We start from the raw sequence: 19,090 nt of genomic DNA, 5'->3' as shown, positions 1-19,090 counted from the left end.
TTAACTCCTTTTTAAAAAATTTTTCAATTTTTTTTAAAAGATTTATCTATTTGAGAGGGAGTGTATGTGCAAGCACACACACGGGCAGAGGAAGGGGCAGTGGGAGAGGGAGAGAGAGAATCTCAAACAGACCTCCCAGCTGAGAGCAGAGCAGACTCACGTTCCGTCCCATGACCAAGGTCATCACCTGACCCAGAATCAGAAGTTGGAGGCTCAACCACACTGAGCCACCAGGGGCCCCAATTTAATTACCTTTTAAGAGACAATTCTAGGGGCATTTGGGTGGCTCAGTTGGGTAAGTGCCTTTCGCTCAGGTCACGATCCTGGGATCCTGGGATCCAGCCCCACATCGGGCTCCATACTCTCTAGGGAGTCTGCTTCTCCCTGCTTCTGCCTCTCCCTACACTCCCCCTGCCTCTCCTCCTGCTTGTGCTCTCTCTCTGACAGTGCAGGAGAGAAGGAAGGAAGAAGGAAGTACGGAGGCGGGAGGGAGAAAAGCCGATTCTCAGTACCCTCATTCCCAGAAATTCAACCCCAGATGTTTCTAGTGGAATCTCACAGCACTGGCTATGAGTAAATCCTTAACACTAACACCCATTAATTACAAAGTATGGTAGCATCCAGAATCCAATCCAGGTGTACGCTCCACCCAGGCCGAACTGAAATATACAGAGAAGCCTAAGGCCGAGAAAATTTGGGACAGGGTGCTACCAGCAATAAATTTTCCTCTGTATTAAATCCTACCCAAACTCCACAATGAACTACAAAGAATATAGAACAATTCTTTCAAAAACATTATTTATGATCCCCTACAATAATCCACTGAGTTATCTATCAATACTGAAGAAATAAACGGGAAATCAAAATATTACCAATGTAACAGTCTACGGAAATGCCTGTGCTCTGCCCCTCTCTAGCCACGGGGCACGGGGGCCTTTCTTCCTTGAGGTAACATGGCCGCAGGCGCAGCTCAGCCAGGCCAAGCCTGACCACACTCACGTTCTCCTTCTCCCGCTCCTCGTGGCCCTCGTGGCCCTCGCGCACAGCCCTCCGGATGCAGGCATTTAAGCAATGGCGAATCACATGAATCAGCTTTGCTAAAACGTTAAAACAAATCGGTAATTAATATACATGTTTCTTCAACAGAAATATTTAATAGTAAAATCAGAATCCCAAACAATTAGAAGTATTATTTTAAAGGAAATCATTAAGAAATGCACTAAAAGCGTGAAGCTTATTAATACGAGCCACGTAGAGGCCACGTGACATTAATTACGCGCTGGGGAGGCGACTGTGCTGTGCTGAGCCGCAGGTGTCCCGCACCTATGTTGGCGCACGCGGTGTGCTCGTGGGCGTGCTGGTAGAACTTCCTGGCGGCCGCGTGGTTCATCTGCAGCAGCGCGACACAGCGCTCACACCACACCTCCTCGGGCTGGTTCACGGGCAGGAAAGAGTTGAAGAGGAGGCTCACCAGGCGCCGAGACACAGGCCGGGAATCTGATTCCAGACGAACCAAAATGTGCTCCATGGGGCATATTTTCCAAAACTGTGTACGGCACACACACAGGAAATAGTCAACTGCCTCTATAATCTTGCAAATACTTTAAGCAAAATTTCCTGAGAAAAATCAAAAAGGAACTAATCTTTATACTCAAGAAAACTCATTTTAAATGACTGTACCAGAAACCGTGACTCTTCCGTAGAGAAGTTAGAATAAATCCATATTTTAAAAAGCACTGACATAAGGAAACAAAGTATAACACTATTGGGAGGGTTAATTACAACTAATTAGTATCATGCTTGGTGTAAACTCTCAAATGATAACTATGATTACCAGTCTCATAATTCAAAAACTTCCTAAAACACCATAACTTTTGGTGCATTAATGTGAAAAGTCAAGAGAAAAATTGACAACAGTTTTGACACAGAAAGCTAACGCAGATACACCATTCCCTATGTCAGAGACACAGAGACATCACTCCTGAACCCTGGGGGCACCTGACCTGGCCCAAGGCCCAGAGCAGGCAGCCCCCTCGGGTGCATCGCTGCCTCCCCTCCCCGGGGCCAGCTTGCCTGGACGACCACGCCGGCCTCCTCCTGCCCACCTTACAGCTGCTGTGCGACCACAGCTGTCCCAGAGCCCCTCTTCTCAAGAGCCTCAAAGTGGTCTACCACCTGCAGAAGAGCGGCTGCAGGCTTCCAAGCAAGATGTTCCAGACCAGAGAAACGTGGTAGCAGAAAGAAAACCGATTCCAGTGGTGAAGTGTTCCAAGCCTGTCCTCGGCCCTTCGCTGGCGATCCTGTGCAAACACCGACCCGCGGCAGTCCCCTCTGCACAATGCGGGAAATACCGCAGACGTGCATTCTCCTCAAGGACCTGGCTCTAACAGTCTGTCCGCTTTCCAGTATTGTCTACGGCACGTTTGCCATCAGCACTTAAGTATTTTCGAGTCTCTCCAACTCATAAAACAAAAGCCTCCCCCACAAAACTCTGCTGGAGTTTTCCGTCGTCTCCTCATCGTCTCCTCGAAGCTCACCTTCCCTCCTGCCCCGAGGCCTGTCTCTGCCCCCACCTCCACCTCCTCAGCCACCTACAGCCCCACCCACCGCGGCAAGGCTTCCACTCCCAATGAAATTGCTCACGCCAAGGTCATAATGACCTTCTACTGAAAATCCCGGAGAACACGTTCACACCTCCCCTTGCAGGAAATCCCTGAGCATCTGACAGGGCGGGGACACTTCCACTTAGATACCTCTTAGTATTTCAGAAAAAGTGACCAGAGCAAAGACACCCAACACTTGTACTCCCAGTGGTACTGGGGAGGCAAAGGCACCCCCGTGCTGCCGGCCGTGAGTCAGGCAGACAGGACGGAACGGAGGCCCGCTCTCAGCTCTTGCCCCACCAGAGGCGGGAGGCTTCAGAGGAGAGAGCCCACGGCCAGCTAAGTACAAAACTAAGCGAGCTGGCAGGCAGGCGACGGGAGACTTCTACTCAAGGGTGAGAGGCGGCACTTGCAAGGTTCAGGAGAGGGCAGTGCTGAGAGTGATCCACCGGCAGATCGAGCGCCGTCCCTCGCCCCTCACCTCCCCTGCTCCCTTCCCGCCCGCGTGTCAGCTGATGGGCGACTGGTTGTGTGGCTGTTGATGTGAGTGCCCTAAGGTGTAACCCTGAACACCACACCTGTGGCTGACAACAAAGCCAGCAAAAAACACTTGCCAAGGGGTTCCTGGGTGGCTCAGTGGGTTAAGCCTCTGCCTTCGGCTCGGGTCTTGATCTCATGGTCCTGGGATCGAGCCCCGCATGGGCTCTCTGCTCGGCAGGGAGCCTGCTTCCTCCCTTTCTCTCTGCCTGACTCTCTGCCTACTGTGATGTCTGTCTGTCAAATAAATAAAATCTTTAGAAAAAAAAAAAAAAAAACACTTGCCAAAACACTCAAGCACACCTAGCTTTGCAGTGAGATTTCACAACCCCTGCAAAAGCAGATTCAACCCAAGACCAAAAGGGCCAATGAATGGGCTCGCCATTCACCTGCTGCGCGGGGCTGCCTGCAACATCACGGAAAGATGGGTGACAACGGTGTGCAGCCACGCGCTGACACAGAACAGAAGCAGACGGCTCCAGAGTGCTGAGCCCCTCTGGCCGACAGCGCCCTCGACAGGAGCATCACACCGTCTCCACGCGAGGACTCGGGTCAGTTCTGCCGTTAGTAAATGCCAACTTCAGAACATGCACAGCCAAAGAAGGAAACATCCCAGCGAAAAGGGAAAGCCTTCACTTGAGAACTCTGGGAAGCAAGTCTCTTCAAGACTCGAGACCTCAGAGCTCCAACCTGGCTGCAGGAGAGAACCAAGAAACATCCCAGGTCCCAGCACAACAGCCCCAGTCACAGAGCCAGCCTGAGAGGCTCTCCACGGTCTGTCCCCAGTCATAGTGAAATGGCCGACTCCTGAGCCTTCATGGAGACTACACCATCTCGAATGCGAACTAGCCATCGGCACTATTACCAAATGCCAAGGTTCCGGGTTGATTCTTACAACTAACATTTGGTGCACATCTTCCTTTCCAGAAACCCCCCGTATTAGCTTGTTTTTCTTTGATTCACTTTTCTTTTTTTTTTTTTTTTTTTTTTTTTTTTTTTTTTTAAGATTTTTTTTTTTTTTTTGACAGAGATCACAAGTAGGCAGAGAGGCAGGCAGAGAGAGAGAGGAGGAAGCAGGCTCCCCGCTGAGCAGAGAGCCCGATGCGGGACTCGATCCCAGGACTCCGGGATCATGACCTGAGCCGAAGGCAGTGGCTTAACCCACTGAGCCACCCAGGCGCCCTGATTCACTTTTCTTAAATAATGCAGAACAATTCTGATTGGCGCAGATTTCTGTTATTTGTTTCAATTACCCAAGGTTTTACTTTACCCAAACATATCACCAGCAGGTTGGTTTCTCCGACAGATAAAACCAGAGCAAATCGGTAGCTGGTCTTTGGCTCCAATGTTGTGTGTGCGTCACTAACACAAACATGAGCGGCGTCTGACGGCGCAGCAGGGGACCCAGTCATTCCGACACCGTGGACGATGAGCCACTCCCACTTCCAGTTAGCTGCCTCTAGACCCTTCCGAGATCTCACAGCTGAATCACTCTCGGCCTGGCTTTTGAACAGGTAAGACTGAAGATGAAAGAAGCACCCCAGTACAACATTATGCTTTCTTTCTTGCTACTCTCCTACAATCCAAACTTCCCGGTCAAAGAACTTCTGTCCTCGTCTTACCTGGTCTCCCCCAACTGTCTTGAGTAGACCCATAAGTAAAGAGAAAACGCTCCTCTCTGTTCCTTGTCAGTCATCACAACAGTCTTCTGCAAACAAACCTGCACTGCAAACAACACACTAAGCCAAAAGTCCCGTCTCAGATTCAGAACTACTCAGTTTTAATAAGCTGTTAATAGCAAATGGGAAAAAAATTGCAGTGGGCTTGTTTGTTAAAATGGACACGCTGATTTTAAAATACATGAGGAGACACGGAAGACCTAGGGCAGCCCAACAGCGCTGCTGGGGCACGCGTGCTCCGGGACCTCATGGGGGCCTGCAGCAGCGCAGCCCAGGGCCTGAGGACCCACAAACACGTGGAAGGGCCACAGCGAAACCCAGAGACAGACTGCACGCGGTCCAACGACTTCCAACAAAGTGACCACGGATGGGCACTTGGGTGTGACTTGGGGCATGTGTGCTGTGGAGGTCATGTAAAATAGTTTTTAGTTTTTAATAAAAACGCACAGTTCAAAATTCATAAAAACCATAAAAAAACAAAAAATATATATCCTGTCCCCCATTCTCCATCCCCCTCACCTCAGGCAACTGTTCCTAATTTCTCATTTCCTTCTAGGAATATTTTACACCATCAGAGCACATACATATGCATGTAGTGGTGGCCCACTATATACACATCTACACCTGCTTTTACTCTTATCCCCGTGGAATTTCCGTGTGAGCTAATTCCTTTTCACGGCCACACAGCATTCTTCCATTGCATGAACAGACCACAGGTCTGTGTGGCCAACCCTACATTAATGGACATGTCAGGTAGCTCCCACATTCTATGCTGGAACAAACCAGCCTTTTAAAGTAAATTTCAGAAAAATACCGCATGGAAGAAGAAAAGACAGAGTGTTATCAAGTGAAGTTAAAAACCTTCTAACTAACGTTTTTTGCCAAAAACTGATAGGATTCAAGCTAAAAGAGTAGACCTCACTTCAAAAGTTTACACCATGTTAAAATGTCCATCATAACACAATTATCTCCTTGCTTTCTTCTGTAAAAGGTAAAGGATGTTCTCCCAGCAATATTTAAGTAGTTACTGAGTGCCAAGTATATTTGAATAAAATATAAAATATAAAATATAAAAGTATATTTGAATAAAAGCTTTCACGGACATGATAAAAATATAATTTAAGGTGGGGGCTGCTTACATTGTCTTTCAAAAAGAAAACACACATTGATGAGATTTCCAGAAACTTCAATGAAAATCACAAAGTAAAATTTTATGATATAATAAATTGGCAGAAGAGACCAGACAACGACTAGTTTAAGTGTGATTACTAAGACTCTTGAATTAAAATTACTTTGTCTTCAGTGATAAAGTCCTGCCTGTCCTACCTTAGCAGCCCGCACGGCCTTGACTTTCAGCAGCATGTCAACAAACGCCACTCTCACTTTCTCGGAGTTGTCGTGCAGACTGTATTTCAGCGCCGGCAGAAGCTGCTCTAATAACGGGTGGCTTAATTTGTTATCCAAAATTATCGGCAGACACTACCAAAAAGGAGAAATATAAACAATTCAAATTTAGAACATAAACAATAAAAAGTTAAAATAATTCCGTTTCATCCTTATTAGTGAACTATTAGTGAAACAAATATACCTACAGAAAGTAACACTTTTCTTTTTTTTTTTTTAAAGATTTTGTTTATTTATCTGACAGACAGAGATCACAAGTAGGCAGAGAGGCAGGCAGAGAGAGAGAGGGGGAAGCAGGCTCCCCGCTGAGCAGAGAGCCCGATGTGGGGCTCGATCCCAGGACACGGAGACCATGACCCGAGCCGAAGGCAGCGGCTCAATCCACTGAGTCACCCAGGCACCCCAGAAAGTAACACTTTTCTAAAAGGTTCACATATTTTTAAAGAATTAGTAAAGTTTCAACACTGATAATCAGTTTACCCATTGTTCTGTCCAAACAAAATTAAAGCAGTTACAAAATAACCCTGCAATGCTTTCGCTTAGCCACATGTTACGGGAGTTTCAGAGATGAAAGACAGAACAACTACTGGTGGAGAGGGCTCCAAAGCCAATTTGTGTCGGATCCAACAATCCTTTCACATTTTTTTGGTGGCCCATGAATTCTCTTATTTCTTGACTCCATCCTGCATGAAAGTCAGAGGGCACAGAGCCTCCCTTATCGTGGGGACACAGCCACATGCACCTCAGACAGGTGGTCGCGTGACCGGCCTGTGCTCAGACCAGTCACCAACTGGAAGATCTGATACACTCCACCTTTGCTTTCCACTTATTAGGAAAAAGGATTTTTTAAAGAGACTTCTTTTTTATAGGAATTACAGTGGACACACAATGTGACACTCATTTCAGATGCACAGCACGGTGGCTCGACAATTCTGCACGTCATGCTGTGTTCATGACGGTGTCGTCACCACCTACCACCACACAACATTACTATGATATTATCATTAAATAGGACAAGACCTTATACTTTAACCATCATACTGAATTATTTATAGACAAGCTGATACAGTTTCGAAGTAATCAACAGTGGGAGACAATAGACTGGCTAAAGACGAAGCCAGACCAGATGTGTCCCTGATAAGCGCTGACACCAGATGATGGGACAAAGGACAGTCCCGTAGGTTCTTGTTAAAAGAACATATGGTATACCAAAACAGTCAATTTTAGTGTATAACTTAAAAATTTTAAGTACTACACACAACAAAACACTGTGCACCACCCACCCAGGCCATACACCAAAAGCCGGTATTTTTCAAGTAGGCCTTTTTCGTAGCCCACACTTTCAGTTTGGTTTTTACAAAACTGTTACTTTGGATGTACAACAAAAATGTCCATAGTAGCATACCTATAGAGTAGAATCATGGGTAATTTAAAAATCGTTCTTTCTCTGTATTTTCTAATTATTCTAGGATAAATAAATACTGCCTATGTAATTTTAAATACTACCTTAAAGACGGAACAGCGCACGTCAGCTGAGCTCGTGTCAAACGCCAGTTCCCCAGTTACTTTCTTGAGGAGATCAAGAAGAATGGTTGGAGGCATCATTTCCCAGTATTTGGAAGTTATTTTACAGACACCAAGGATCCCTGTAGAACGGACCATTGGATAAGGATCTTCTAACAGGCTCTGTAAGTTGGAGGGGGAAAAGACTTAAAAATCTTAAATCAGCTCCTTTATATCAGTATTTGCTCTGCACATTAGTACTCTATGCGTTTACAATGTAGCAGACATTTCAAGTCACAGAAACACGGGTCCTAGTCAGACTCACATATCTCTTATTTACCATCTCTATAGCTGAGCACTTCAAGAGGAGAATCCAGACATGTGTGGAATCTTACCTGTCAATTCCATCTACAGGACTTTGCCAACAGCAGAGTCTCAAATACCATCCCCACATTCAGTGAGGTATAGACAACGATCCTACAGACACAGCCTATGTAAACCACTTTCTTGAATTTCTAAAAATGCTGTAATGCACTAAGCCCAGAATAAGGTAAATCCACTTAATGAATTAAACCAGGAAATGGTGACCAGTGGTTGTTAACAACACAAAAAGATGGGAGCTTTGGGGGTTCAGTGGGTTAGGGCTCTGCCTTCAGCTCGGGTCGTGATCTCAAGGTTCTGGGATCGAGCCCCACATCAGCTCTCTAGTCGGCGGGGAGCCCGCTTCCCTTCCTCTCTCAGCCTATCTCTCTGCCTACTTGTGATCTCTCCCTCTCTCTGTCAAATAAATAAATAAAATCTTTTTTAAATTATTTAAAAAAAAAAAAGAAGGGGGGGCACCTGGGTAGCTTGATCGATTAAGTGTCTGTTTCTTATTTCAGCTCAGGTCATGATCGTAGGGTTGTGAGATCGAGCCCATGTCAGGCTCTACACTGGGTGCAGAGCCGGCTTAAGATCCTCTCTGCCCACCCTCCCCTACGGGCCTCCCCTCCTCCCCCCTTCCACCCTCTTTAAAAATACAAGAAACAAGATACTATAGATCTCGGGGCACCTGGGGGGCTCAGTGGGCTAAAGCCTCTGCCTTTGGCTCAGGTCGTGGTCCCGGGGTCCTGGGATCGAGCCCCGTGTCAAGCTCTTTGCTCAGCGGGGAGCCTGCCTCCCCCTCTCTGCCTGCCTCTCTGCCTACTTGTGATCTCTCTCTGTCAAATAAATAAAATATTAAAAAAAAAAAAAAAGAAAGCGTATATCTCGGATGGAAGTACACAACAGCTCCATGAAGAATCTGACACAACAAAATCCCCACAAAAATAACTGATCAACTCTAAGCTACTGACATTCAGGAAAGACAAAAGGCAGAAGAAAATCATACCACCACCACAGGGATATGTTCCCGAATGCGGGGCGACTGGGGGGGCTCAGTCAGGTGAGCCTCTGCCTTTGGCTCAGGTCATGATCCTGGAGTCCTGGGCTCGCGTCCCGCATCGGGCTCCCAGATCAGCGAGGAGCTGCTTCTCCCTCAGCCTCCCTGGCCCCTGCTCTCTCTCTCACATTCATGCTCTCTCTTAAGTAGATAAATATTTTTTTTAAATGCAAGAAACAAAATAATAATTTGGCTTCTTGAACAAAAAAAATAGTAAGGCAAAGAGAGAGAGACATTGAGGCTACTGGACTTATCGGTACTGGGTCTTATTAATATACTGGCTGATCACCTGCACGGTTCTTACTTAGACACAGACTCAAAACAGGGAGAAGTGCCATTGAAGTATCACTCAAAAGCAATGACACAGGGATGCCTGGCTGGCTCAGTCAGGGGACCGTGTGACTCTTGATCTCAGGGCCATGAGTTCAAACCCCATGTGGTGTAGAATTTACTTAAAATAAGAATTAAAATTTTTTGTGTGTTTAAAAAAAATAAGCATCCAATATTTGACAGCATTCAGGAATTATTTTTCATCTTTCTTTAGTTGTAATGATGGTACGATTATGCTTTTTTTTTTTTAAAGATTTTATTTATTTATTTGACAGAAATCACAAGTAGGCAGAGAGGCAGGCAGAGAAAGAGAGGGGGAAGCAGGCTCCCCGCTGAGCAGAGAGCCCGATGCGAGGCTCGATCCCAGGACCCTGAGATCATGACCTGAGCCGAAGGCAGCGGCTCAACCCACTGAGCCACCCAGGTGCCCCCGATTGTGCTTTTTTAAAAAGCCCCATGTTTTAGCGACTCCTATGAAACATTTAAGAGTTAAAATGATGACACCTCAGATCTGCTTTGAAATCAGAAGAAATAGGTAAAGCTCGGGTCAGTAAACACGGACACTGAGACAGTCAGTACTGAACCTGCATGCGGGTACACAGGCATTCAGTACACTAGACTCTCTGTGATCATGTACAGACTTTTCTATTACAAAAGTTTAAAAGCACAAATAATTCGTACTCTGTAATGAGGGGAAATAAAGTCTTCACGTTAGGATAAGCACTTACTTCATCTCCCCAAAATCTGACCAAAATGACAAGGTCGTAGAAATAGCAACACTGGAAATGAGGGATTGTTTTTTAGTATTTTATTCATTTATGGGGCACCTGGGTGGCTCAGTGGGTTAAAGCCTCTGCCTTCGGCTCAGGTCATGATCTCAGGGTCCTGGGATCAAGCCCCGCGTCAGGCTCTCTGCTCAGCGGGGAGCCTGCTTCCTCCTCTCTCTCTGCCTGCCTCTCAGTCTACTTGTGGTCTCTGTCTGTCAAATAAATAAATAGTATCTTTAAAATATATATATTTTATTCATTTATTGAAGAGAGAGAGGGAGAGGGAGAGGGAGAGTGCGAGGCGGACTCCCCGCTGAGCAGAGAGCCTGACACGGGGCTCAATCCCAGGACCGAGATCATGCTCGCGACGAAGACAGAGGCTCAACCCACTGACCCACCCAGACGCCCCTACAATGAGGGATTTCTACAGGAAGGAAGGTAAAAACAGATTTCATGGAAGGAAGAGCAGAAACGGTTGTGACCCAGACATTCCTACGCTCTTCCAGAGCTCAGACTTGCCCAAACCTGGTGTCATAAACACAGACAGTGCAAGGGCTCCTGAGAGCTCCCTGCATTGGCCCCCACCGTAAACCACCTGCCAGGGAAGAGCTCGCAAAAAAGGCCTGAGGGGAACAGAGGAGCTTAGAAAAGCCAGCAATAACTCAAACAGCTCCACAGAGGAAAGAAGAAAGGAGAGAAAGCCACCAGGAGGGGAGTCCCCTCCCTATCTGGTCACCTTGGGGTCACTGGCTTGCCTGTCCCTCAGCCACAGAACCCGAGGGGAACCCCATCTGCTGAGAAGCCCTGTCCCCCTATGCAGAACCACAAGCCACTTACCAGTCCTAACATGGTCTATTCCTTAGACTCTAACAAAGACTCAGCATCTCTTTTAGGTGTTTTCTCTAAGAAGAATTTTCCACTCCTATGCACATTTTATTTTTCACAGTAAAACATTAATAGGTCCTGCCTCTTAAACTAATTAACATGTACATATTACACATTTGCTAAAATTACATCAGGCTTCGTAGCACAGAAACATTTTTACTCGTACAATACTTTTACCAAGTGATGTCCTGATAGTAAGATTTCCACCATTTACAATACCAGTGATTTTTAATAGAATAAAAAGAAATATAGTCACACTATTCATTAGCCAATATTCTAGTATCCAAACTGACAAGCATTTGACAGTATCTACATCTCGGAGAGACCAGCAGCTCCCTCCACACCTTTCGTCTGCCACATCAGTATCAGACTCCCCTCCAGAACTTCATTCTGGTTTCTAGTACAAGAGACACAGGATTCACCAAATGTTCCTAATATTCTGTTACATAATCGCATCACCTTACATATTTTTAATGTTCCTATGGACAGTAATAACCACTGTCATTTTTTGTACACAGTATTTTTTATTTTAATTCCAGTGTAGTTAACATAGTGTTGCATTTACTTCAGGTATACAATATAGTGATTCAACAATTCTACATATTACTCAGTAATTATTTTTTTTCTTTTTAAGATTTTATGTATTTGACAGAGAGAGACACAGTGAGAGAGGAACACAAGCAGGGGGAGCGGAAGAGGGACAAGCAGCCCCCGTGGAACAGGAAGCCTGATGTGGGGCTCGATCCCAGGGTTCTGGGATCATGACCTGACCTGAGCCAAAGGTAGACACTCAACCCACTGAGCCACCCAGGTGCCCAATTAGTCAGTACTTACGAAGACAAGTGCATTCATAACCCCCTTTGCCTGTAACCACTGTCATCTTAATGTTAGGGACTGAGCTAAATGTTTTATATTTAACTTTTCATTGAGACCTTATCACAATCCAACAGAATATTATTTCCAGGTTTAAAGAAGAAACTGAGGGCGCCTGGGTGGCTCAGTGGGTTAAGCCGCTGCCTTCAGCTCAGGTCATGATCTCAGGGTCCTGAGATCGAGTCCCGCATCGGGGTCTTTGCTCAGCAGGGAGCCTGCTTCCTCCTCTCTCTCTCTGCCTGCCTCTCTGCCTACTTGTGATTTCTCTCTGTCAAATAAATAAATAAAATCTTTAAAAAAAAAAAAAAAAAGATAAAGAAGAAACTGTGGGGATGCCTGGGTGGCTCAGCAGGTCAAGCGTCTGCCTTCGGCTCAGGTCATGATCTCAGGGTCCTGGGATCGAGCCCCGTGTCAGGCTCTCTGCTCAGCGGGAAGCCTGCTTCTCCCTCTCTCTCTCTCTGCCCATCTGCCTACTTGTGAGCTCTGTCAAGTAAATAAATAAAATCTTTAAAAAATAAAAAAAATTTAAAAATGAAGAAACGGTGAGGAGCGGCTACGAAACAAGATGTGCGACCCCATACTCTCACAGTCACTCTGTGTGCTGCTGCCCAGCACAAGGGCTCAGGAGCCCTGGCCGGACGCCCACGGAGGACTGCTCATGTGCTCCACTCGGGCAGGAGGGCCTCCGCACACATCCTGGGAGTCTGAGAAACGGCAGGTGCAATGTAGGACCCGCATGCCGGCTGGACAGGCGGCACACACTCCGTCACCACACCCCAGGCAGACACTTAGACCTTTGAAAATGTCAGTGTCTTGGATTTGGACACCTGGGTTAAAAAGCAAACGCTGGGGCACTTGGGTGGCTCAGTCGGTGAAGTGTCGGACTTTGGATCAGGCTGCAATCTAGGGGTCCTGGGATCAAACCCCAAGTCAGGCTCCCTGCTCAGCAAGGGGGTCTGCTTCTCCTTCTCCCTCTGCCCCTCCCCCAGCTCAGGCTCTCTCTCTCTCTCTCTCTCAAATAAATAAATAAAATCTTCATTTAAAAAAAAGAGAGAAAAAGAAAAAAGAGGAAACATTTTTCATCGTTTTTTGGCTCAAAACTATCAAAATCTAGCCCCACAAAATTAATGATTCTCAACGGGAATTCTAAGTAAATATGCATGTGACTAAGGCACTTACAGCAAAACACGAATGGCTGTCATTCTAGGTGCACGTGCATCTATAGGCAGGTGTGTGGGTATGTAGGTGCGCTGTGCACACCTGTGTGCACACATGTATGTACCTGCGAAGGGCTCAGTCTACACACACTAGTTACACTATTATTTCAACTTGCTGCGCGCGTGAGATTTTTCATTCAACAAACAAACAAACAGGGGCACCGGGGTGGCTCAGTCCATAAAGTGTCTGACTTTGGCTTGGGTCGTGATCTCAGGGTCCTGGAGCCGAGCCCCACACTGGGCTCCGCACTCAGCAGGGAGTCTGCTTCCCTGCACTCTCTCTCTAAAAAAAAAAAAAAAAATCCTGAAACTTAAAACAAACAAACAAACAAAAGGAAGTGCTGTTAGGAATGTCATGGATAACCAACTCTATCATGGCATTTTTGTTATCACTTCCTAAAATTTTATTCTACTAATTACAACAATAAATAGTATATTTTAGCTTGTGTTAGGAAGCCCCGAAAATGTAAGGGAACGTAGAAAACAAGCAGAGGCTAGCACTTTCCAGCCGGGGGAACCCCACAGCACCCTTGGGAGCAACTGCGGCACCCAAACGTTCTCAAGTCTCATTTGACAAGTTACTGTGACAGGCGCTCGCAGGCTCGCCTGAAGACACCACAGTGTGTCTATCCGCACTGCTCCACGGGCAACACCTACATGATCGAAGAACAGAGAGAGACCCAGAAAAGTGAGTGACTTGCCCAAAGTTACACAACTATCAAGAAGTGGAATCAAATCTGCATGGGACCTACTGTAACCACAGGTCACACTGCCGACCTGTGCTGGGGAGATAAGAATACGCATAAACATTTAAAACCATATAGAGTAATAAATAACGAGATGTTCCACAGGTGACAAAGAGAAAGAGAATAAAACACTCTTGGGTCCACGCGGTCACCGGAGGCACCGGCGGGGCGTGGATTTCTGTGAAGAATGTCACGATCTAGAAAGCCTGCCGTCTGACGGCAGCACACAGGGTAGTTACAGGGGAGGCCAGCACCCACCCCAGGCCCAGAGGGAGGGGACATCACAGGGGACCAGCCACATGCAATACATACATAGAGCTCTTCAAACTGTTTCTGAATTTCACTGTCCATTTCGACAGCACTGAAACTTGGATCTCTAACAGGAAATGCTTCAATGAACAACAGGGCAGCATTCGCCCGGACTTCAGAGTTTCGGGCCTAGAATAAGGAAAGAGTGTTTCAGGGTCGAAGGAGCAAACATTCAGAAGCTTCCAGACAGATTTTCTAAATAATGCTTCTAAAGTATCTCAATACAGACTTACAAATTAAAGACAACCACAGTCTTTTAACTGACCAACGTAGACCTTCCATGAACTAAACCAAACTCTTGGCTCAATAATGACAGATATTCCAAGACCCAGGGGCACCCGAGTGGCTCAGCTGGTTAGCATGTGACCCTTGATCTCAGCTCAGGTCTGGATCTCGGGGTCTTTAGTTCAAGCCCCACACTGGGCTCCACTGGAGCCTACTTAAAAACGAGAGAGTGAGTACAAACCATGTGTTTTGGGGGCACCTGCAGGGCACAGTTGGTTAAGCTTCCAACTCTTGCTTTCCGCTGAGGTCATGATCTCATGGGTCACGAGAATGAGCCCACACTGGGCTCCCCAGTCAGTGGGGTGTCCACTTGAGATTCTCTCCCCTGACTTTTCCCCCATATATTCTCCCTCTAAAACAAATAAATCTTAAAAAAAAAAAGACCCAATTCCTCGCCTCAAAGTCCACCTTCTGTCACTAAGAAACGGTGACTCTCTCTCTCCCAACACTAGATTTACCATGGTGAAAGTCACTCATGTTCACTCCGGCACTCCCTGGAAGGTTGTCATCCTGTGTGTCAGTCGTCAGCAGGAGGTCCCGAGGGCCAGGACGGCCCACCTCAACTACGCAGACCCCCAGCGTTTCCACTGGCTTGCGTGGCATGACAGACCCCCTGCCCACTGTTTAGGCTGTGGAGTCAGCCGAAACCAATTCAGAGTCCCAGTCTAACAGGCCTAAAAATGTTTTTAATAAAAGAAAAAGACATTTATCCCCAAATTTCACAACGCCCCCAGCTTCCAGTCTTATTTACACTGCCTTATCACAATCCTGAATTAGAGCACAAAAATCCAAAACCCAGTTAGCGTGCTCTCAACAGACGGATGTCGAATAGCTGTACCTTTAGTCCTCTCCAGAGGATGGGTTTGTACAACCTGTAAAGCATCTCTTCCACTCCCTGACGAACTTTCTTTTGATGATGAAAATAACTCAGCACCTAAGAGCAAAGAGAAGAAAAGAAAGGTAATGTTGTTTGGGGGCATCTGGGGAGCTCAGTGGGTTAAAGCCTCTGCCTTCGGCTTAGGTCATGATCTCAGGGTCCTGGATCCAGCCCCGCATCGGGCTCTCTGCTCGGCAGGGAGCCTGCTTCCTCCTCTCTCTCTGCCTGCCTCTCTGCCTACCTGTGATCTCTGTCAAATAAATAAATAAAATCTTAAAAAAAATAAATAAAAATAAAATAATTTCAATATTCTGTTTTGAAAAACTGGTAGTGGCAGTTAGTAATGATTCTGGACATTTTTATGTCAAAGAATTTAAAGATTATTTGAAGTTCTGACTTTCTTAACAACACACTTCTAGTTAAAACTGCCAGCCGCCAAATACCAAGATTCTAAGAAAGCCCTTTCAAGCTGATGCCTGTGAGGGGCTAAATTAATTTTTTAAATTAACATACACAATAATCTAAAAACAGAGAAGATGAGACGTTATCTGAAAAACGCAAGACTGGTGGGGCAAGGGCTGTGCTCACCTCGCGCACTCGGGAGTGCACCGGAGAGCGGCGCGGAAGGTGGACACCGTGGTGCATGAAGTCCTGGATGCAGTCGTTCTCGATGGTCTGCAAGGGCAAGCACAGCGTGAGCTCCGACAGAGGACAGGACGGGCGGCGCCGCCGCTGGAGTCGGCCCTGCTCATCCTCTGTTCCAGGAGGAAAGCACCAGAATCCGCTGCTCAGAGCTCTCCTGCTTTAAATCTACCCCTCTTAGAACCCCTTTACGTTTGATACTCCTTTAGCTTCCTCTATCTTTGATGAAACATCAAGTCTGTGCTAGAGAGCAGGCAAGCTTCCCCCTACCCCTTGAGGCTTGTTCAAGCCAGATGCTCAGGGACTCAGCGTGGCCTGAGGGCCTCTCCTGGAAGCCATGCTGACCTAGAAGACCTCAGAGACTGGATCTGTCCAAGAGCCTCCCCAGGGCTGATGCTGAACTACATTTAAGGTGGAGGCCAGGACTCCAAGTGACTGAAACAAGCTCTTTCAGGGCCACCCTGGGGAGGGGCAGGGCTGGGGGGTGGATGTGGGTGGCTCTTCGGTTAGACCACAACACCTACATCCTTCCAGAGCTGGGCAAGGAGGCAGAGCCAACCGCTGGGAGCAGCCCAGTGGACCTTCCGGCCTGTTACCCTACACTCTGCCCCACTCCTGGGGTCCCATGGCTTTAGGGACGGACACAAGGAAAGCCTACTACTACGACCAGCCGCCTTCATCATCTCTGAAATACTCCCTTCACCCGAAGATAATAATAACCTTAGAATCACCACACACAGGGAACCACGCTGACTCGTGACGAAGCGGGGTGTGCGGCACGACCTCTTGAGTGTTTGTGCCACAGAAGTCGAACCTTTAGAGTTACCTCCCAGAATACGGACGTTCTACAGGACAACAGACCCAGTTACTTCAACATACCCATGAATGGCACAAGTTTTAAAAACAGAACACGAGGGGGAAGGAATGCTCTGAGAGAGTTAAATGACATAACAAGCAAACGCCATAGGAGACTTATGGGATCCTGATGCCAAAAAAAAACCAAAAAAAAAAACAAAAAAAGACACCTTTGAAACAAAGCAGAGAAATTTAAATATTTTCAAAAATACCCAGAAATTGTTAATTTTGTTAAGTATGTTAATGGCATTATATAACCAAACTCCTTAGAGACGCAGACTGAAGTACACAGATATGCAATTTCATATTCGGTACAGACTCCAACAGTTGTTTTTAACGACTAACACCCATTATTTTTAAATATTGAGCTTTATTCATTTCTAGTGATTTCTACACCCTAAGTGGGGCTCAAAGCAGACATCAAAAGTTGTACACACCACCGACAGAGCCAGCCAGGCACCCCTACAAATATCTATTTTTAAAACCACTATTGGAAGGCGCCTGGCTGGCTCAGTGGGTTAAAGCCTCTGCCTTCGGCTCAGGTCATGATCCCAGGGTCCTGGGATCGAGCCACACATCGGGCTCTCTGCTCAGCGGGGAGCCTGCTTCCTCCTCTCTCTCTCTCTGCCTCTCTGCCTACTTGTGATCTCTGTCTGTCAAATAAATAAATAAAATCTTAAAATAAATAAATAAATAAATAAATAAAGCCTCTATTGGAGAAAAGGGGGACAAATGTTCTTCCCATAAACAAGTATCGTGCAGCAATAAAACAGTGAAGAAACGTACAGCAATGTCCTGGTTTTGCCCTTTCCTCGACAATATTTCACACTGCAAAATGATCGTAGATACTGTCAGTAGGGATACGAGCGATCAGTTTTCTCTCTAGAAGTGGAAGTCAGTGATAAACCAAGCTGGAGCTGCACAGGAGCAGAGTGGACGGAAGGGAGCTCCAGACAGCAGGCAAGCCCTCTCCCACCTGCCAGGTCAGCACCTGCTCCCTGAAGAGCGAAGACTCCTTTTTGACTTAGAGTAAAAATTTTACTCTTGGAAAGAAAATATGTTTGAGAATTTAGTATGAGAAAAACATAAAGGATATTAGACAAAAAAACTTTCTTCTGATATTTTTCCGAAAAGGCCTAAGTCTTACTGTAACTGTGAATTACACAGCCACATCTTCCTAAGGCAGACATTACAGGCCGTTCAACATTAGCCATATTCAAGAGGAATGTCTTTACAGTCTCAAAAACAATGTAACTAAAACGTAACGGGTAGTCTGAGGTCCCAGAGCAAGGCAGCTCAACAGAAACAGAATCCTAACCGCAATCGCAATTTTAAGTTTTCTAGTAGCAACATTAAGAAAAATAAGAAATAGGTAAAATTACTTTAGTAATACATCGTGTTCAGCCCAATATAGCCAAAGCATTATCATTTCAACATGCAAGCAGTATTCTAAAAACACATTCATAGATATTTTACATTCTTCTCTCTACTGTATCTTCATAACCTGGTGTGTTTCTCATACAGCACATTTCAGCGCACACTGGACACATTCCCAGGGCACGGCCGGACAGCACAGGTCTAATAAAGCTACCCAAATGACAAGGGACATCTCAAGGAGTATGACTGGGTCCGTGACTGAGCGTGAAAATACATGGGAATGACAGTGAAATCTCAGTCCCATGAAGTCTCATTATCTGGCTTTATTTTCAGAAAAAGCATCAACAGATTTTTTAAATTTTTTTAAAGTATTCTTTTTTCCTTTAAGTAATCCCTGTACCCACCAGGGGGCCCAAACAACCCTGAGATCAAGAGTCGCACACTCTTTCCACTGAGCCAGCCGGGCGCCCCTTCAACACAGATTTTAAATGACTATCCATGATGACTTACTTAGTAACTAGAATACAACAAAAATAAATATTAACATTTAATAAAATGAAAAGAAAATACCTCCAATATTTTCCCTGAGGCCTTTTTCCAAGCTCTGAAATAAACTTCTGCGATGTGTACCATCAAAGATCTATGGGGGGAGAAAAGTCAATGCAAGTTCAAACCATTAGACTTTTTTTTCAAGTTTATATATTTTTAGTAATCTCTGCACCCAAGATGGGACTCAGACTCATGATCCCAAGATCAGGAGGGCACACTCTTCCAACTGAGC

The 19,090-nt window shown here is 46.0% G+C and overlaps 1 protein-coding gene across 3 annotated transcripts in view; it reads right to left on the bottom strand.

Moving 5' to 3' along the window:
• Positions 1 to 19,090, bottom strand: part of NCAPG2 (non-SMC condensin II complex subunit G2) — a 60,792-nt gene that overhangs the window by 28,136 nt on the left and 13,566 nt on the right. For all 3 annotated transcript variants that reach the window (XM_059395997.1, XM_059395998.1, XM_059395996.1), the window contains 8 exons: positions 18,880 to 18,949; positions 16,024 to 16,110; positions 15,397 to 15,492; positions 14,277 to 14,402; positions 7,730 to 7,909; positions 6,146 to 6,298; positions 1,324 to 1,546; positions 1,000 to 1,097 (listed from right to left, as the gene is read on the bottom strand). In XM_059395997.1, coding sequence (XP_059251980.1) covers positions 1,000 to 1,097; positions 1,324 to 1,546; positions 6,146 to 6,298; positions 7,730 to 7,909; positions 14,277 to 14,402; positions 15,397 to 15,492; positions 16,024 to 16,110; positions 18,880 to 18,949 — 1,033 coding nt within the window. The remainder of the gene's footprint in view (positions 1 to 999; positions 1,098 to 1,323; positions 1,547 to 6,145; positions 6,299 to 7,729; positions 7,910 to 14,276; positions 14,403 to 15,396; positions 15,493 to 16,023; positions 16,111 to 18,879; positions 18,950 to 19,090) is intronic.

This window comes from Mustela nigripes, chromosome 4 (assembly GCF_022355385.1).
Source record: "Mustela nigripes isolate SB6536 chromosome 4, MUSNIG.SB6536, whole genome shotgun sequence".
In the NCBI taxonomy this organism is placed as follows: Eukaryota; Metazoa; Chordata; class Mammalia; order Carnivora; family Mustelidae; genus Mustela; species Mustela nigripes.
This window is presented reverse-complemented; position numbering and strand designations above follow the sequence as displayed.